At 43.3% G+C, this 19029-nt stretch overlaps 1 protein-coding gene across 7 annotated transcripts in view; it reads right to left on the bottom strand.

Moving 5' to 3' along the window:
* cramp1 (cramped chromatin regulator homolog 1) overlaps positions 1-19029 on the bottom strand; it is a 109766-nt gene that overhangs the window by 48049 nt on the left and 42688 nt on the right. For all 7 annotated transcript variants that reach the window (XM_068056347.1, XM_068056350.1, XM_068056346.1 and 4 more), the window contains 4 exons: positions 16387-16435; positions 8729-8814; positions 6350-6473; positions 1851-1932 (listed from right to left, as the gene is read on the bottom strand). In XM_068056347.1, coding sequence (XP_067912448.1) covers positions 1851-1932; positions 6350-6473; positions 8729-8814; positions 16387-16435 — 341 coding nt within the window. The remainder of the gene's footprint in view (positions 1-1850; positions 1933-6349; positions 6474-8728; positions 8815-16386; positions 16436-19029) is intronic.

Raw genomic sequence — 19029 nt, 5'->3', positions numbered from 1 at the left:
GTGGTAGCCTGGCGGCAGGCCTGATGGCCACATGAGTGCAGTCTATGAAGATTACAACCTATGGTTCCCTGGCAATGGTGCCGAAACCGATGGCCCTCTGGGCCTGGCTGGGAGAGTCCATCCTGAAGCGGACATACTCACTGGCCCTCCCGTGCAGGACATCAGTGACCTCCCTGATGCAACGGTGCACTGCTGACTGTGTGACCCCACAAAGGTCTCTGGTGAGCCCCTGAAAAGCTGCATAGGTGTCAAACTTGAGAACCACTGCCACTATGAGGACCAAAGGCATAGGATGTCCACCGAAGCCCATGGTCTGCAGGTCATCTTTGAGCAGGGCACAGATGTGTCACCACCCTCTCTACATGCGCAATCGCCTCTGACACTGGTGCTCTGACATCCGATGGCATGCCATGTGGGGCCTGTAGATGCACAGCAATCGTAATGGCGAACTCCCCTTGGGGGCTGCTGCTCACGACTGGAGCCCTCTATGTGGATCACACCTGTCTGTTGATTTTGCCTCTGGTGCATACGGATCCTCAGAAGCAGAGGTTCACGCAATGTAGGATGAGCAATACCTTCTTCCATGTGATAAATAAAGTTGAACCCTTCATGTATTCGAAGGTTCCTAACAGGGCAGGGATTGGTGTTGACAGGTACATCAGCTGCTTTCTTGGATCAACTATGTGGCGTACCATGGTATTGCCCATCTTGGTCAACACTGAGTGGTACAGCACGGCCACATCAAAATCCTACCAGCTGAATTGATTGCCCCCACCATCCATATAACCTTAATGCTCCTACCCTTTCTGGCACCCTCCCCACACACAGGATGACTAGAGTACCGTTGCACTGTCACAAACACAAATAAATGCAGAGCATACACTGTTTACGGACAGAAAGTAAACAGTACCTCTCTTCATTCCTGCAGAGCTTTCCCTCCAGTAATCCCACACCCCCTCCCTCCTCCCTTCCAGTATACAGAGTGAGACCCCTGAATATCCCCCCCTCTCTCCTCCCTTCTAGTATGCAGAGTGAGACCCCCCCTGTAATTCCCCCCTCCCTCCTCCCTTTAAAAATGCAGAGGGAGACCCCTGTAATTCCCCCCCTCCTCCCTTCCAGTATGCAGAGTGAGACCCCTGTAATCCCCCCCCTCCTCCCTTTAAGAATGCAGAGTGAGACTCCTGAAAAGGAACTTATCTTCTGCCATGAAACCTTCTGCCTTTGAGGACCCGCTGGCTTTTCAAATTGTGAACGGGACAGCACATGACGGCCACCCGTTCAGCACAAAATCCGGAGGTGTCTATGGAGAGGCGGAGGGCTGCATAATCTGCACAGGTAAGTACCGTTTAACATATTGTAATTGGGGTCCCTCACCTCCGGTAATTTGCAGCAGGCCCTTCTCGACATCGTGGGTCGAGGCAGGCCTCTCCCCGCAGAATTTTACTGGCCCCCGTGCTGCAATCCGCGATGGCGAGGGGCTGGTAAAATTCAGCCAATTTTGTGAAACAGGAAGAATGTGAGGGTTTCTTCTAACCTCAGAAGATGCTTCCCACCCACTGGTGGCTCCTCTGCACTCCCTGTCATCTCCCCACTTTAAGACTGGCTCCACGGGGACGTCGTCGTTTTCCCCCCACTCTGGATTAGCGAGCTGCCTGTAAGCACTGGTTCAATATTTCCAGCTCGCCAATCAGAAACAAATGAGGCCCGACCATTAAAATAGCTTGGAACTGTCACTGAATACATCAGTACATTAGGTAGGCAGCGTAATTGCTTCGCTAACTGTCCATCTGGTATTTACTGATAAATTGGCCTCAAGTTTTCTTTGTTTGCCATTAGGTGAAAAAGGATACAATTCTGAATTCTTGTAAAGCCCATTTATGCTTGAGGAATTCAATGAGACTAGAAACTTTCCGGTGCAACTCCACCATCATCCTGCAAGGAAATAAAAAGCTGGTCCATCAAAGAGTATATTGCTAATGTCAGTATCACAATGCATATTGCAACTCAATTATAAGGGATGCTGTTTAAAGCAAATGGACTAAAATACAATATGCTGTCATTAATTAAATAAATAAATCATTAGATATTTAAAACACAATAAAGATGGCAGGGCAGGGGATGTGCCACAACTGCAGTATGTAGGAGCCCCTGGATGCCAGTGTGATCCAGGGCAAACATGTCTGCAGTGTGTCTGCAGCTCGAGAAGCTTCGGCTCAGAGTCAGTGAGCTGGAGGCCGAGTACAGACACTCAATGCATCATGAAGGGGGAAAGTTACATGGACACTTTGTACCAGGATGTGGTCACTCCCCTTAGGATAGGGTCTTCTGATTTGGTCAGTGGTCAGGGATAGGAGAGTGTGGCTGCAGCTGAGGCAGGTTAAGGGGACGCAGAGTGCAGGAATCTCAGCCTTTGCAATTGTCCAACAGTTTTGAGATTCTTTCAGCTTGTTTGGATGAGTGGGGGCTGCAGGGTGGATGATCATGGCACTGTGGTACAGAAAGCCATTCAAGTGGGGAGAGCAAAAAGGAATGTAGTGATAGTAGGGGATAGTATAGTTAGGGGGAGTGAGACTGTTTTCTGCAGCAAAGAGCAAGAGTTCAGAAGGCTGTGTTGCCTGCCCGGTGCCAGGACATCTGCTCAGGGCTGGAGAGGAACTTACAGTAGGAGAGGAAGGATCCAGACGTCGTGGTCCATGTAGGTACCAACGACATAGGCAGGACAAAGAAGGAGGTTTTGTATAATCAGTTTGAGGAGCTAGGTACTAAACTAAGAAGCAGAACCTCAAAGGGAATAATCACTGGATTATTACCTGAGCGAAGTGAAAATTGGCATAGGGCAAATAAGATTAGAGAAATGAATGTGTGGCTCAAAGACTGGTGTGGTAGAAGTGGGTTCCGGGTCGTGGGGCACTGGCACCAGTACTGGGAAAAGTGGGGGCTGTACCGTTGGGACGGTCTACACCTGAACCGTGCTAGGGTTGGTGTTCTAGCGAACTGCATAACTAGGGAAGTAGAGAGGGTTTTAAACTAAATGGTGGGGGCAAGGGATCAAATCTGGGAAGATGTGGTAAATCAAAGAGTAGAGACAAGGCAAGAGAGAAAGGTATTACTATGGGAACTGATAAACAGACCGTGACAGGAAGAGACAGAGAGTACACATCTAAAAGTAAATCAGCAGTCAAGGCTAGACACTACAAAAATATTAAAAAGAACAAAACTAAAGGCTCTGTATCTGATTGCACGTAGCATTCAAAACAAAACAGATGAACTGAGAGCGCAAATAGAAATAAATAAGTAAGATCTGATAGCCATTACTGGCTGCAGGATGACATAGATTGGGAACTGAATATTAAAGAATACATGACATTTAGGAAGGACAAGAAGCTAGGAAAAGGTGGAGGGGTAGCTCTGTTAATTAATGATGGTATTAGCACATTAGAGAGGATTGACCTAAATTCAGGAAACCAAAATGTAGAAGCGGTTTGGGTAGAGATGAGAAATGATAAAGGCAAGAAGGCACTAGTGGGAGTGGTGTACAGGCCCCCAAACAGTAACCACACAATAGGACAGAGTATAAAGTAAGAAATACTGGGAGCCTGTCAGAAAGGAACGGCGATAATCATGGGGGGTTTTAATCTACATATAGACTGGAAGAATCAGATGAGGAGTTCATAGAATGTTTGATAGTTTCTTAGAACAGTACGTTCTGGAGCCAACCAGAGAACAGGTTATGCTAGACCTAGTATTGTGCAATGAGATAGGATTAATTAATGACCTAATAGTTAAGGCGCCCCTAGGTAGCAGCGATTATAATACGTTTGAATTTTGCATTCAGTTTGAGGGACAGAAGAATGGGTTCAAGTCTAGTATTTTAAACTTAAATAAAGCAATTATGAGGGCATGAAAGCAGAGCTGGCTAAAGTGAACTGGCAAATCAGGTTAAGGGATAGGTCAATAGAGATGCAGTGGCAGACATTTCAGGGGAGATTTCAGAATACACAGAATAGATACGTTCCAGCAAGAAAGCAAAATGCCAAGGGGAGGATTCACTATCCATGGTTACCTAAAAAAGTTAAAGATAGTATCAAACTTAAAGAAAAAGCATATATCTGTGCAAAGATGGGCGGCAGGTCAGAAGATTGGACAGAATATAGAAAACAGCAAAGAGTGACTATAAGGTTGATAAGAGGAGGGAAAAATTAGAGTACGAGAGAAAGCTAGCTAGAAATATAAAAACAGATACTAAGAGTTTCTATAGATATTTAAAAAAAGAAAAGACTTAAAGTGAGCGTTAATCTTGTAGAAAGCGAGTCTGGGGAATTAATAAGGGATAATAAGGAGATCGCAGATGAATTGAACAGGTATTTTGCATCGGTCTTCATTATAGAGAATACAAGCAACATCCCAGAAAAAGCTGTAAATCAGGAAATGGAAGGGAGGGAGGAACTCAAGAAAATTAGAGTCACCAGGGAAGTGATACTGAGCAAATTGTTGGAGCTGCAGGCTGACAAGTCCCCGAGTCCTGATGGACTTCATCTTAGGGTCCTAAAAGAAGTGGCTAGTGAGATAGTCGATGTGTTATTTTTAATTTTCCAAAATTTCCTAGATTCAGGGAAGGTTCCATTAGATTGCAGAACAGCCAAATTAACTCCTTTATTCAAAAAGAGGAGACAGAAAGCAGGAAACTACAGGCCAGCTAGCTTAACATCTGTCTTAGGTAAAATGTTAGAAGCCGTTAAAGACGTTATAACAGGGCATTTAGGAAAAAAAGCAAGGTAATCAGGCAGAGTCAACATGGTTTTGTGAAACGGAAATCATGTTTAACCAATCTGTTGGGGTTCTTTGAAGATGTAACACGTGCTGTGGATAAAGGGGAAACAGTGGATGTACTGTACTTAGATTTCCAGAAGGCATTTGATAAGGTGCCACATCAAAGGTTACTGCAGAAAATAAAAGCTCATGGTTTAGGGGGTAACATATTGGCATGGATAGTGGATTGGCTAGCTAACAGGAAACAAAGAGTAGGCATAAATGGGTCATTTTCTGGTTGGCAAGGTGCAACGGTGGTGTGCCACTGGGGTCTGTGCTGGGGCCTCAACATTTTACAATTTGTATAAATGACTTAGATGAAGGGACAGAAGGTATGGTTGCCAAATTTGCTGATGACACAAAGATAGGTAGGAAAGTAACTTGTGAAGAGGACATAAGGAGGCTACAAAGGGATATAGATAGGTTAATTGAGTGGGCAAAGATCTGTCAAATGGAGTATAATGTGGGAATGTGTGAAATTGTCCATTTTTGCAGCAAGAATAAAAAAAGCCTATTATCTAAATGGTGAGAGATTGCAGAGCTCTGAGATGCAGAGGGATCTGGGAGTCCTTGTGCATAATTCGCAAAAGGTTATTCTTCAGGTTCAGCAAGTAATTAGGAAAGCTAATAGAATGTTATCGTTTATTGCGAGGGGAACTGAATACAAAAGTAGGGAGGTTGTGCTTCAGTTATACAGGGCATTGGTGAGACCACATCTGGAGTACTGTGTCCAGTATTGGTCTCCTTATTGAAGGAAGGATGTAAATGCATTGGAAGCAGTTCAGAGAAAGTTTACTAGACTAATACCTGGAATGAGTGGGTTGTCAAGGTTAGACAGGCTAGGCTTGTATCCACTGGAGGTTAGAAGAGTCAGAGGTGACTTGATTGCAACATATAAGATCCTGAGGGATCTTGACAGGGTGAATGTGGAAAGGATGTTTCCCCTTGTGGGAGAATCTAGAAATAGGGGTCACTGTTTAAAAATAAGGGGTTGCCCATTTAAGACAGAGATGAGGAGAATTTTTTCTTTCAGAGGCTCGTCTTTGCAACTCTCTTCCTCAAAAGCAGAGTTTAAAATATTTTTAAGGCAGAGGTAGATGGATTCTTGATAAGCAAGGGGGTGAAAAGTTATCGAGGTAGGCGGGAATGTGGAGAAGATTACAATCAGATCAGCCATGATCTTATGGAATTGTGCAGCAGGCTCGAGGGGCCGAGTGGCCTACTCCTGCCCCTAATTCATATATTCGCATGTATGTATGTAAGTCAGTTCCCCTCGAATTGGCACATTTGTTAAAGTTTCTCTCAAATACTTTTCTGCCAAATGTCAGTAAAAAACCTGGGAGCATTTAACTTACTTTTGTTCGCTGATATAAAAAAGTTTCACACTGAGATACTGGAGACTCTCAAGCTGTGTTACATAAAAGGAAATGCTACAAAAAGGCAACACAGGCGCACAATAGACTAAGCTCTCTATTTGGTTATGAGCAAAACAAAAGAATGAATCTATCATAGGTAAACAGGTGAGAAATTCGCCCTCCACCTTAGTCGTGGATTCTGTGCCAAACTCTGAACTCTTGCCCAGGTGTAGTTACTGCGTGGCAGGAGCTCAAGGAGCACTTTCAGAGGAAGTCGGACGGGTTTCTGATCCTCTTCATCACTAATTCCTAAGAACAATAAAAAAAAGCAGTCAAAAGACAGTTTGGAAGGAGGTAGGAGGAGGAAAGGAAGAGACAGCAGGAGGGTACAGGTTAAACATGAGGGAGCCTGTGTCTTCTTGCCGTTCACTCACAGGAAGAGAGAGCTAAGGGTGTGAGGTGGGGTATGCGGAAGAGGGCAAGATGAGTAACAGTGCAACAAAGAGAGGAGACAGAGGTTAAGCACGTTTGAAGAGGAAGAGGTAATGGTGGGAAATGGAAGATAGTGGCATAGTAAAGGTACAGGGACTGTAAATGGAGGAAGTGGGTGAAGAGAAGCAGAAGTGATTGGGGTAGGAAAGGGAAGGGAGTTGCTGAGCGCTATATTTTCCTCGCAACCCCACCCCAAATTCACACTGCAGCTTCAATGGCTTCTTTTGTTGCCACACCATTCACCACCTACTGCCGAAAGGGAAAGAAGAAAAAGACAGAGAAGTAAAGAGGAATGAGAGAAACCAACAGAAGAAGGGAAAGAAGAGAAGGGAGAGGGACAGAAGTATAAGCGAGACAGAGTGAAATAGCAAAAGGCATCAGACAGGTTAAGAAAGTGATGACATTCTCCAACTTACCATATGAAATGCTAGTAATATGTGAAAAATTTTGCATAACCTAGGGGGCTGACTTTACACGTCAAACCATGACTAAATATGGATACATTAACTTATAACAGTAAAAGCTAACACAAAAAGCCTGACAAAACATGACAGGAGGAGGTCAAGTGGCACATCTAAGAGATGAGCACAGAGGCAAGAATTTTGATATATTATAGGTAGAGAAACAGACATGCATGCAAGCACTAGCCAATTTCCTGTGGTGTTACATGCGGAGATTCAAGACCAAGTATAGTATTCAGGTGAAATGGGGTTAGTGGACATAAGATAATGGAATTAGTATGCATGAATGTAATTTAGTCATCTTGTCTCATTCTTATTTGACCATTATATATTTCTTTATCCACATTTATGCTAAAAACTGCCTATATAAACTTGTCATGCTGCAATTATATCCTTCTGCCAATGGTGGGAAACAATGCCTCCACTGGCAAATAAAATGACAAGTTTTCAATACAAAGGTGGAATTTATAATGCAAAACATTGACAAGTAGTGCGAACAAACATGAGATATGGAAATGAAAAAATGTGTATACATTTCTAATTTAAATCCTGGCTTCTGGATTTTTAGGTAACGGATCAAGTTTTTTCAGTCATCAAAGTTTCTGGCATATACAAAACTCCATTACCATGCTCAATATTTTCCAACCAGACCACTGAAAAATCTACATAAATAGTATTTCTATTATAATACGAAGCATAATCAATGTTCCAATAGGGGCACATCCCACTTACCTAAGGCCAAAGAACTGAGAGGTGGGCATAAGCCAAAGCTCAGGAATCCCCATGTGTACACAGGAATACTGGTGAAGTTTAACCAGCTAAAACTAAGCAGCTTACCAACACAGAACAATGGCAAGCTTCCTGCTGCTTGTTTAGTTGTGGCCACCCTATTCATTAGGACATTGTTTTGCAGGTTTGCTTCTGGCAGACAGCAAAGAATCCCTGTCCCACTTAATACTCCTCTAGATTCCATCAATGAACTGGGCAGACTGCCTTGACAATAGAAATCTTGAATAATAACCTTGCAACTTACTAAGTGGCATCCACTATCTCATTTCAATGTATGCAGAAACTATTAAGAAACCGTATGAAATATTACTATCATGAAATACCTTCAAATGCAAAGGGATAAAATGATGTTTTTGTCTATGACAAAGCAAAACTCCAAATAGGCATTGTGACAGAGTGAAAAAAAAGAGCTTACCCTCTTTCATATTTGCAAGGAAAAGGTCAGTATAAATATTGCCTTGATTAATTTAATAGATCTCAGGATGGCAATACAAATTGAGATGAAAAAGGAATAGGAGGATGTTGTTACTCTATATTTACTACTTTCACAATCAATTGGAAATCCCCTTTAGATAAAAGCTGAAAATCTAGTCAGTAAATCTGAGAAATTACCAGTTTCACATTCACTCATTGGATCTCACCAGCTCTTTTATCAGATCTGATAACTTATTTGCTCCAACAGTAAGCCACTAGATGCAAAGACACACATCGTCCCTCTATATATCCTTCCTCTTACCCATTGGCTGTTGCTAATATGTTCTTAAAGCAGTTCCTTACGAATTTAATTTTGCTTGGTTCCAAACATCACTTTCTAGAACTCACCCTCAGGATCACAGATTTTTTTCAAAGCTCGGCACATCGGTGTCTTTATACGCAAATTGCGGCCTTTGTATCGCACCGTGGTGGCCCTAAAATCAGTTAGAAAAATGATCACAATTACATTAATCAAGGAGAAAGACAAGACCATCCTATAACTTCAGCATTCACTTGACAATTTTAGAAGCAACCGTTTGCTACATTTTGCTCCAATAAAGATCTGGCTACCCAACTGAAGTCACAAGACAAAGAGTCTTCTGCATAGGCTCCTACTATTCCAAATTGGATAAATCTTATATTAGCAAGTTGTCAAAGCCAGATCACAAAATCTTATCAAGAAAGACACCTGAACACTACTACAAAGAGCGGAAGACCATCTGCACCCATCTAGCTAACACAAACTTACAATCCCTCCATAAATGCATCCAAATGCCTTCTGAATGAAGCAAGATTTTTCCTCCTTCCTATTAGGCCACTTGAGATATTAGTTATTTTGCTTGAAAATTTGTTTTCTGCCATCAGTCTTTACATTTATAAGTTTTTATTACGTCTTCTTGTCCTGCAGATAGTCATAAAGGCACAGAACGATAATGTTGAAAATGCTGTTCCCTTTAATTAGCCAGGACTTACTTCAGAATTAATAAAGAGCAGGTGATGCACATTGCAGATTGTAATTAAGGGCTAGTTTTTCCCCAGTCAGGGGAGTTATTTCTGGACAGCAAGTTAGTCCAGAAGGGAAGAGTGGAAACTGGTATTTGTACTGAACTGTGTATTGAGAATAAAACAATTGTGGATCACAGACTGTCTCCTGCTTCTTGATTTTGGTGAATGGATATCGGCCAATTAATCACAGAAGGTGACCATTTGGCCCATCGAGTCCATGTTGGCTTTCTGTAGAGCAATCCAATCAGTCCCATTCCTCTGCTCTATCCTTGTGGCCCTCTAAGTTTCATCCAATTTCCTTTTGAAATCATTCATCGTCTCCACTTCCACCACGACCCTCGTAGGCAGCGAATGCCAGGTCATTACCACTCACTGCGTAAAAAACTTCTTCCACACATCCCCCCTGCATCTCTAACTGAAAACCTTAAATCTGTGTCCCCTAGTGCTTGTAACATCAGCTAATGGAAACAGCCTTACTATTTCTACCCTATCCAAACCTGTCGTAATCTTGTACACCTCTATCAAATCTCCCCACAATTTCCTTTAGTCCAAGGAAAACAATTAAAGTAAGGCTTTGGACTTTGCTGGGACCAGCTCTGGTTGCATTTGAAATTTTGTTTAGGGTTAACCCTTTCAAGTCCACCTAGTATCTTGTGTACATCTAAAGTACTTCTTCATTACCTTGCTTTCAAAGCTGAAGTGTCCACACTTTTGTAACCCTTCCTCATATGTCTGTTCTCGGATATGAGCAATCTGTCTTGAGGCCATTTACTTCCAAGGCTTGGACAGTGCCTTTTGCCTTGGTAACCAGAAGTGAAGCGTATTCAAGGGGCTGGATATTAAGACTCCGCCTTCACTGTCGGCAGCGAGCTCAGAAAATGGCGGCCTGCATGGGCAGGCCGCATGCCAAAGAGTCACCGCAATCTCAAGGACGGCGACACGTTCAAATAGCCGGGGTGGCCCGCCCCCCCAATCTCGTGGAGGGTGCGGGCTGCCTGTCCCCTGCAATGGCATCAGCTGCCTGTGTGCAGGCAGAAGCACCATTTTTAAAGGACAGCCAGCTCTGCTGCCCAATTTAAATTTTTTTTAAGTCCTACCCCGCAAATTAAATAAATACATTTCTAATGCCTTCTTTCCCACCCCACCCCTAACAATTACAATAACTATTTTCCCTTCCCCCCACAAAACACTTACCTTTTACATCTGACCTTACTCCCCCAAATTGCACAAAGTTTAAGGTTCAACCCTTCCAACCATTCCCTACACACATCATGTATATTTGACCCCATCCCCCGCCTCCCGCACTGACAAACTTAAACCCCCGCCATCCCCCGCCCCACCGGCATGGCATCGCATTTTCCCAGACGTGGATCTGAAGGCATGGGAGTGCTGGCCACTGCACCGAAGATTGCAGTGTTCCCTCAAGATCGCAGGTAAGTCTACGTAAATGTATTAATTTTATTCATTTGAATATTTAAATTGTGGTCCCGTCGGCACAGCGGCGGCAAGGGCGCCACGGAGCCTCGCTGCCACCAGGAGGATCAGGCCGGGCCCTCCTGACATCGAGGTCCAGGCCGGGCCTTATCCGGAGCCATCTTCAGGCCAACCCGTCACAGAACCTGACACCTGGGGAGAACAAAATCCAGCCCAAGGTGTGTCTTGCAATGGTGGAATGTACGTCCTGTGGTATGTGGGAAGTCATGCCTCCCTGGTGTCCTAGACGAACAAATCTGCAGGAAGTGTCACTGGCTGCAGGAGCTTGAGCTCCAAGTTGCGGAACTCAAGTGGCAGCTGGAATCACTGTTGTGCATCCGCGAGGCAGAGGACTACTTGGATAGCACATTTAGGGAGGTAGTCATACCGCAGCTTAGGAACATACAGGCAGAGAAGGAATGGGCAGTGTAAAAGAACCAGGCAGGCAGGTGCAGGAGTTCCCTGAGTCTATCTTGCTTGCTAAACTGTTTTTCATTTTGGATACTGGTGAAAGCGATGGTTCCTCGGGGGAGTGCAGCCAGAGCAAAGTCCTTGTCACCAAGCCAAAGTTCTTGGCACCACGGGTGCTCAGCTGCACAGGATGGGTGGAAGAAGAGTGGAACAGCAATAGTGATAGGGGATTCGATAGTCAGGGGATCAGACCAGGTGTTTCTGCGGCAGTAAACGTGACTCCAGGATGCTGTGTTGCCTCCCTGGTGCCAAAGTCAAGGATGTCACGGAGTGGCTGCAGAACATCCTTCTGGGGGAGGGTGAACAGCCAGAGGTCGTGGTCCACATTGGTACCAAGGAAATAGGTAGGAAGAGGAATGAGGTCCTGAAAGCTGATTTTAGGGAGTTAGGAAGGAAATTAAAAAGCAGGACCTCCAAAGCAGTAATCTCAGGATTACTCCCAGTGCCACATGCTAGTGAGCACAGAAATAGGGGGATCAATCGATTGAACACGTGGCTGGAGAATTGGTGTAGGAGGGAGGGCATCAGATTTCTGAGGCATTGGGACCAGTTCTGGGGCAGGTGGAACCTGTACAAGATGGATGGGCTACACCTTAACAGGACCGGAACTAACATCCTCGCAGGGAGATTTGCTAGTGCTGTTGGGGAGGGTTTAAAGTAGCTTCTCAGGGGGATGGGAACCCGAGGGGTAGCTCAAATTGGAAGGGAGTAAAGCTGGTAACAGGAGACAGAAAAGTGGCATTAGAAGGCAGACAAAATAAAGGCGAGCATCAACTAGGCGTAGAATATCAAGACGACAAGGTTAAGGCATTCGACCTGAATGCATGCAGCATTCGCAACAAGGTGGATGACTTAAAGGCCCAAATAAAGGTAAATGGGTATGGTCTAATTGCCATAACAGAAACATGGCTATGGAGTGACCAAGTCTAGGAACTGAATATTCAAGGATATTCGACATCTAGGAAGGACAGGCAAAAAGGAAAAGGAGGTAGTGCTGCGCTGATAATAAGGGATGGGATCAGTACATTAATAAGGGAGGATCTCAGATCAGAAGAACAAAATGTGGAATCTGTTTGGGTGGAGCTAAGAAACAGCAAGGGGCAGCAAACATTAGTATGAGTTGTTTATAGGCTCGCAAACAGTAGTGGGAGTGTGGGGCATGGCATTAATCAGGAGATTAGAGAAGCATGTAGCATGGGCAATATAGTAATCATGGGTGACCTCAATCTGCATATAGACTGGGTAAACCTAATCAGCACTAATGCTGTGGAGGACGAGTTTCTGGAGTGTGTTAGGGATGGTTTTCTGGAGCATTATGTGAGGAACCGACTAGAGAGCAGGCTATTTTAGATCTAATATGACGTAATGAGAAATGGCTAATTAATAATCTTGTTGTAAAAGAATCTTCAGGGATGAGTGAACATAATATGATAGAATTTTACATTATGTTTGAAAGTGAGGTAGTTCAATCTGAAGCCAGGGTGTTAAATTTGAACAAAGGAAATTATGAAGGTACGAGGGGCAAATTGGCCGAGGTGGATTGGGAAAATACATTAAAAGGTATGACAGTACATAGGCAATGGATAGTCTTTAAAGAAATATTACATTGTTTACAGCAACTATACATTCCTTCAAGGCACAAAAACCCCAAAAGTAAAGGCAGTCAACCGTGGATGACAAAGTAAGTTAACAATTGTATAAGATTAAAAGAAAAGGCCTATAAAGTTGCCAAAAATAGTAGTAAACCTGAGGATTGGGAAGATTTTAGAATACAGCAAAGGAGGACGAAGAAACTGATAAAGAAAGGGAGAATAGAATAGGAATGAAAGCCAGCAAAAAATATAACAACGGACTGTAAAAGCTTCTACAGGGGCGTAAAAAGGAAACGTTTGGCAAAGACAAATGTGGGTTCATTACAGGCAGAGTCAAGAGAATTTATAATAGGGAATAGAGAAATGGCAGAGAAGCTAAATGATTACCTTGTGTCTGTCTTCACTGAGGATGATACATGAAATCTCCCAGAATTACAGATCCAAGTGATATGGGGGAATGAGGAATTGAAGGAAATTAGTATTAGTAAGAAGGTTGTACTGGAGAAATTAATGGGGCTGAAGGTTGATAAGTTCCCAGGACCTGATATTCTACATCCCAGAGTGTTGAAAGAGGTAGCTTTAGAGATAGTGGATGCATTGGTGATCATCTTCCAAAATTCTATAGATTCTGGAGCGGTTCCTGCAGATTGGAAGGTCACAAATGTCACCCCACTACTGAAAAGGGAAGGAGAGAGAAAATGGAATTACAGACCTGTTAGCCTTACATCAGTCATTGGGGAAATGCTCGAATCTATTCTAAAGGATGTGATAAATGGACACTTGGATAATAATGATCTGATTGGACATAGTCAACATGGATTTATGAATGGAAAATCATGTTTGACAAACCTGTTGGAGTTTTTTGAGGATGTTACTAACAGAATCGATAGGGGAGTCAGTGGATGTGGTATACTTGGATTTTCAAAAGGCCTTTGATAAAGAACCCCACAGGAGGTTGGTTAGCAAAATTGAAGTACATGGAATAGGAGGTAATATACTGGCATGGATTAAGGATTGGTTAACAGGCAGAAAACAGAGAGTAGGAATAAAGGGTCATTCTCGCGTTGGCAGGCTGACTAGTGGGGTACCGCAGGGATCAGTGCTTGGGCCCCTGCTGTTCACAATATACATCAATGATTTGGATGTGGGGACAAATGCAGTATTTCCAAGTTCGCGGCTGACAGAAAACACAGTGGCGCAGTGGTTAGCACCGCAGCCTCACAGCTCCAGTGACCCGGGTTCAATTCTGGGTACTGCCTGTGTGGAGTTTGCAAGTTCTCCCTGTGTCTGCGTGGGTTTCCTCCGGGTGCTCCGGTTTCCTCCCACAAGCCAAAAGACTTGCCGGTTGGTAGGTAAATTGGCCATTATAAATTGCCCCTAGTATAGGTAGGTGGTAGGGAAATATAGGGACAGGTGGGGATGTGGTAGGAATATGGGATTAGTGTAGGATTAGTATAAATGGGTGGTTGATGGTCGGCACAGACTCGGTGGGCCGAAGGGCCTGTTTCAGTGCTGTATCTCTAAACTAATGTGTGTTGTGAGGAAGATGCAAAGCAGCTTCAAGGGGATTTGGACGGACTTAGTGAGTGGGCAAGAAAATGGCAGATGGAATATAATGTGGAAAAATGTGAGGTTATCCACATTGGTAGGAGGAATAGATGTGCAGAGTATTTCTTAAATAGTAAGAGATTAGAAAGTGTAGATGTACAAAAAGGGACCACCTGGGTGTCCTTGTCAATAAGTCACTGAAAGTCAACATGCAGGTGCAGCAAGCAATTAAGAAGGCTAATGGTATGTTGGCCTTTATCGCAAGAGGATTTGAGTACAGGAGTAGTGAAGTCTTGCTTCAATTATATAGAACCTTGGTTAGACTGCACCTGGAGTACTGTGTGCAGTTTTGGTCCCCTTACCTTAGGGAGGATATTGTTACCATAGAGAGAGTGCAATGAAGGTTTATTAGACTTGTTCCCAGGATGGCAGGACTGTCCTATAAAGAGAGATTGGGGAAACTGGGCCTGTTTTCTCTAGAGTTTCGAAGAATAAAAGGTGATCTCATTGAAACCTACAAAATGCTTAAAGGGATAGGCAGGGTAAATGCAGGTAAGATGTTTCCCCTGGTTGGGGAGTCTAGAACCAGGAGACACAATTTCAAAATAAGAGGGAAGCCACTTAGGACCGAGATGAGAAGAAATTTCTTTACTCAGAGGGTTGTGAATCTTTGGAATTCTCTACCCCAGAGGGCTGTGCAAGCTCAGTCATTGAGTATGTTTAAAGCAGAGATTGACAGATTTCTAAACACAAATGACAAAAGGGGATATGAGGATAGTGTGGGAAAAAGGCATTGAAGTAGATGATCAGCCATGATTGTATTGAATGGCGGAGCAGGCTCGATGGGCTGATTGGCCTACTCCTGCTCCCATGTTCACATGTCCATATGACCAAAGCAATATACAGCTTCAGCATGACAGTCTCAGACATATAGGCTACCGATTAACTGATGCTCTGAAATTACTGTACATTGTAACATAAAACGGAACAAATGGAAATCTGAAATAAAGACTAAAATGCTAGAAATAAGAAAGTCAGCATCTGTAAAGAGAAAAAAAACCTACTGAGCTATTATTCCCATTTCTTTCAGTCTCAACACTATTAACTACATGTTCCAGTTTCCTTCCAACGTGCATATTCTTGTACTTAACTGTATTGAATCTCATTGGCTATAGTTCTGTCCACTTACAAATATTGTCTAGGTCCTTCTTTAATTTTTCAGTTGCTTCATCAGGCTCCACTGCTCCCACCTCACCCAACAGTTTAGTATCTCTGCAAATTTGACCAACTTACTTTGCATTTCTGAAGCCAGATTGCTCAGTTAGACCAGCATTAGTCCCTAGAGCAATTCATTCAGTCCATCTACCCAGCACATTATCACTTCCCTATCTAAGGAATACTGTATCCTCTTTTTCAGTGAATTCTTTATCCACCTCCAGCTTTTACCAATGACATTAAGCTTTTGCAATTGCCTTTAATGTGGAACCTTGTCAAACACTTTTTTGGAAGTCTAGGTGCATTATATCATAGGGTTTTCCAATGCTCTGAAAAGGTCATTACTTCAAAAAAGTCAAGGCAGTTAGTCAGGCAGGAAAAACCACTGACTCAGAAGCTAAGTAAATGCACAGTGAGCACACTTAGCATTCTTCCAAGTTATTTTGGTGACGTTGGTGTATATTCCTTTGTTGTCATCAGAGACTGCGACATGCTATCACAACCATAATAAGCTAACAAACAGATGCAAAATAAGGCTATAAATTCTAGCCATCAATTTATATCAAATTGTCATACATTACTTTTTTTAAAATTTGAAAATAATAATTTTTAGTTTGAGGACACACTATGGATGATGGTTATGATCAGTTACATTAAATGATTGTCTGATGGTATTCCTTTTAAACTAAGAAGGTCACTTACCCAGCTTGAATTAATTCATTGAGTTTAGCTGCATTTTTGTCATCCATGCCTACAAAATAAATGCATTATCACAGCATTAAATGAGCATGCAATCTATAATTTTGGATTGAGTTCATTGCATGGTCAAGGCCATAAAGTTCTTCTTCAGAATGTGCCTTTAATGTAAATCTCAACTGTACAGACTCACTAAGCATTTAACAGAACAGAGATACCATACAAGTTGTTGTGTAGTAATGCAAGGACAATTTTTTAAATACTAAAAACAGAACAACCGTATGTATGTCTTGATAAACATCAGTTCATCTAACCGAAATAAAATCTTGTTCAGATCCAGTGCTCCTAATTCATGGAATGGAATAGAAGGCAGAACCTTTCAAGGTCATGTGTCTCACAGACAGCAAGCAGCTTATCAAAAACCATGGGTATTTTGCTTGCAATACACCATCCCATCAAAATTAATGGGAGGAATATCATGAGCAATGTACTCACAATTTTCCATGAAGGCACCTGGTTCCAAGAGGCCTCAAAATTGTTCATAAAATGTTGCAGCACAGAAAAGGGCCATTTGGGCCATCAAGTCTGCATCAGTGTTTTTATCTGTGAGCCACCTAATCTAGAAAGAAAAAGGTTGCATTTATATAAAAGTTTATTATATCCCAAGGATGTCCCTAAGTGCTTTACATTCACTGTTTACTGCTGAAAAGGAAAGATATTCCTTATGTAGGTGAAAATGATGGGCAATTAACATATAGCAAGATCCCACCAACAGTAAATGAGCTGCATAACTAGTTAGTCTGCTTTTGGGTGGTGTTAGTACATGAGGAGAATTCCCTGTTCTTCAAATAGTCTCACTGTAGGAGTGCAAGAGTTGAAGAGACTTAGCAGTTGGCAGGAAAAAAGACAGAGGCGCAAGGGAAGAGCCAACTGTGTAACAGCCCCGACAATCAAATTTTTCTGCAGCACCTGTGGAAGAGCCTGTCACTCTAGAATTGGCCTTTATAGCCACTCCAGGCACAGCTCCACACACCACTGACCACCTCCAGGCGCTTACCCATTGTCTCTCGAGATAAGGAGGCCAAAGATACAGGAGTGCAGGAGCCTCAGCCTTTACGATTGTCCAACAGGTTTGAGGTTCTTTCAGCTTGTTTGGATGAGAGTAGGGGCTGCAGGGTAGATGAGCAAACAGGCCATGGCACCATGGTACAGGAAGCCATTCAAGTGGAGGGAGAAAAAAGGAATATATCGGTAGGAGGGGACAGTATAGTTAGGGGGGATTGAGACTGTTCTCTGCAGCAAAGAGCAAGAGTCCAGAAGGCTGAGTCACCTGCCCGGTGCCAGGGTTCGGGACATCTGCTTAGGGCTGGAGAGGAACTTACAGTGGGTGGGGGAGGATCCAGTCATCATGGTCCACGTAGGTACCAACGACATAGGCAGGACAAGGAAAGAGGTTCTGCATAGTCAGTATGAGGAACTAGGCGCCAAATTAAGAAGTAGAACTTCAAGGGAATATTCTCTGGATTATTAACTGAGTGAAGTGCAAATTGGCATAGGGCAAATAAGATTAGAAAAATTAATGTGTGGCTCAAAGACTGGTGTGGTAGAAGTGGGTTCCGGTTCGTGGGGCACTGGCACCAGTACTGGGGAAAGTGGTGGCTGAACCATTGGTCTACATCTGAACTGTGCTGGGGCCGGTCTTCTAGCGAGCCGCATAACTAGGGAAGTAGAGAGGGTTTTAAACTGAATAGTGGGGGCAAGTGATTAAATTTGGGAATATATGGTAAATCAAGGAGTACAGACAAGGCAAAAGAGAAAGGTATTAATATGGGAAATGATAAACAGACTATGACAAAAATGGACACAGCATACAAATCTAAGAGTAAATCAACAGATAAGGATAGAGGTTACAAAAATAACAGAAAGGACACAACTAAAGGCTCTGTATCTGAATGCACGTAGCATTCGAAACAAAACAGATGAATTGAGAGCACAAATAGAAATAAGCAAGTATGACCTGATAGCCATTACAAAGACATGGCTGCAGGACAACACAGATTGGGACCTGAATATTGAAGGGTACATGGCATTTAGGAAGGACAGGAAGCTAGGAAAAGGTGGAGGGGTAGCTCTGTGAATTACTGATGGTATTAGCGCAATAGAGAGGGATGACCTTAGTTCAGGAGACCAGGATATAGAAGCAGTTTGGGTAGATAAGAAATCATAAAGGCAAGAAGTCACTTGTGGGAGTGGTGTACAGGCCACCTAACATTAACCACACTGTAGGATGGGGTATAAAGGAAGAAATAACGGCAGCTTGTCAGAAAGGAACAGCAATAATTATGGGAGATTTTAAGCGGCATAAGACTGGAAAAATCAGATGGGCGGAGGCAGCCTAGATGAGGAGTACATAGAATGTTTTTGGGATAACTTTTTGGAACAGTACGTTCTGGAGCCAACCAGACAGCAGGTTATACTAGACCTGATATTAGACTCAGAGTTATACTGCACGTCGTGTCTGTGCTGGCCATCAAGCACCTTTCTATTCCAATCCCATTCTCTAGCACTTGGCCCGTAGCCTTGTATGCTAAGGCGTTTAACGGGCGGCACAGTGGCGCAGTGGTTAGCACCGCAGCCTCACAGCTCCAG

The sequence above is a fragment of the Heterodontus francisci genome, chromosome 24 (assembly GCF_036365525.1).
Source record: "Heterodontus francisci isolate sHetFra1 chromosome 24, sHetFra1.hap1, whole genome shotgun sequence".
Taxonomy (NCBI): Eukaryota; Metazoa; Chordata; class Chondrichthyes; order Heterodontiformes; family Heterodontidae; genus Heterodontus; species Heterodontus francisci.
The sequence above is the reverse complement of the archived record's forward strand: the minus strand, read 5'-3'. Positions and strand labels throughout refer to the sequence as shown.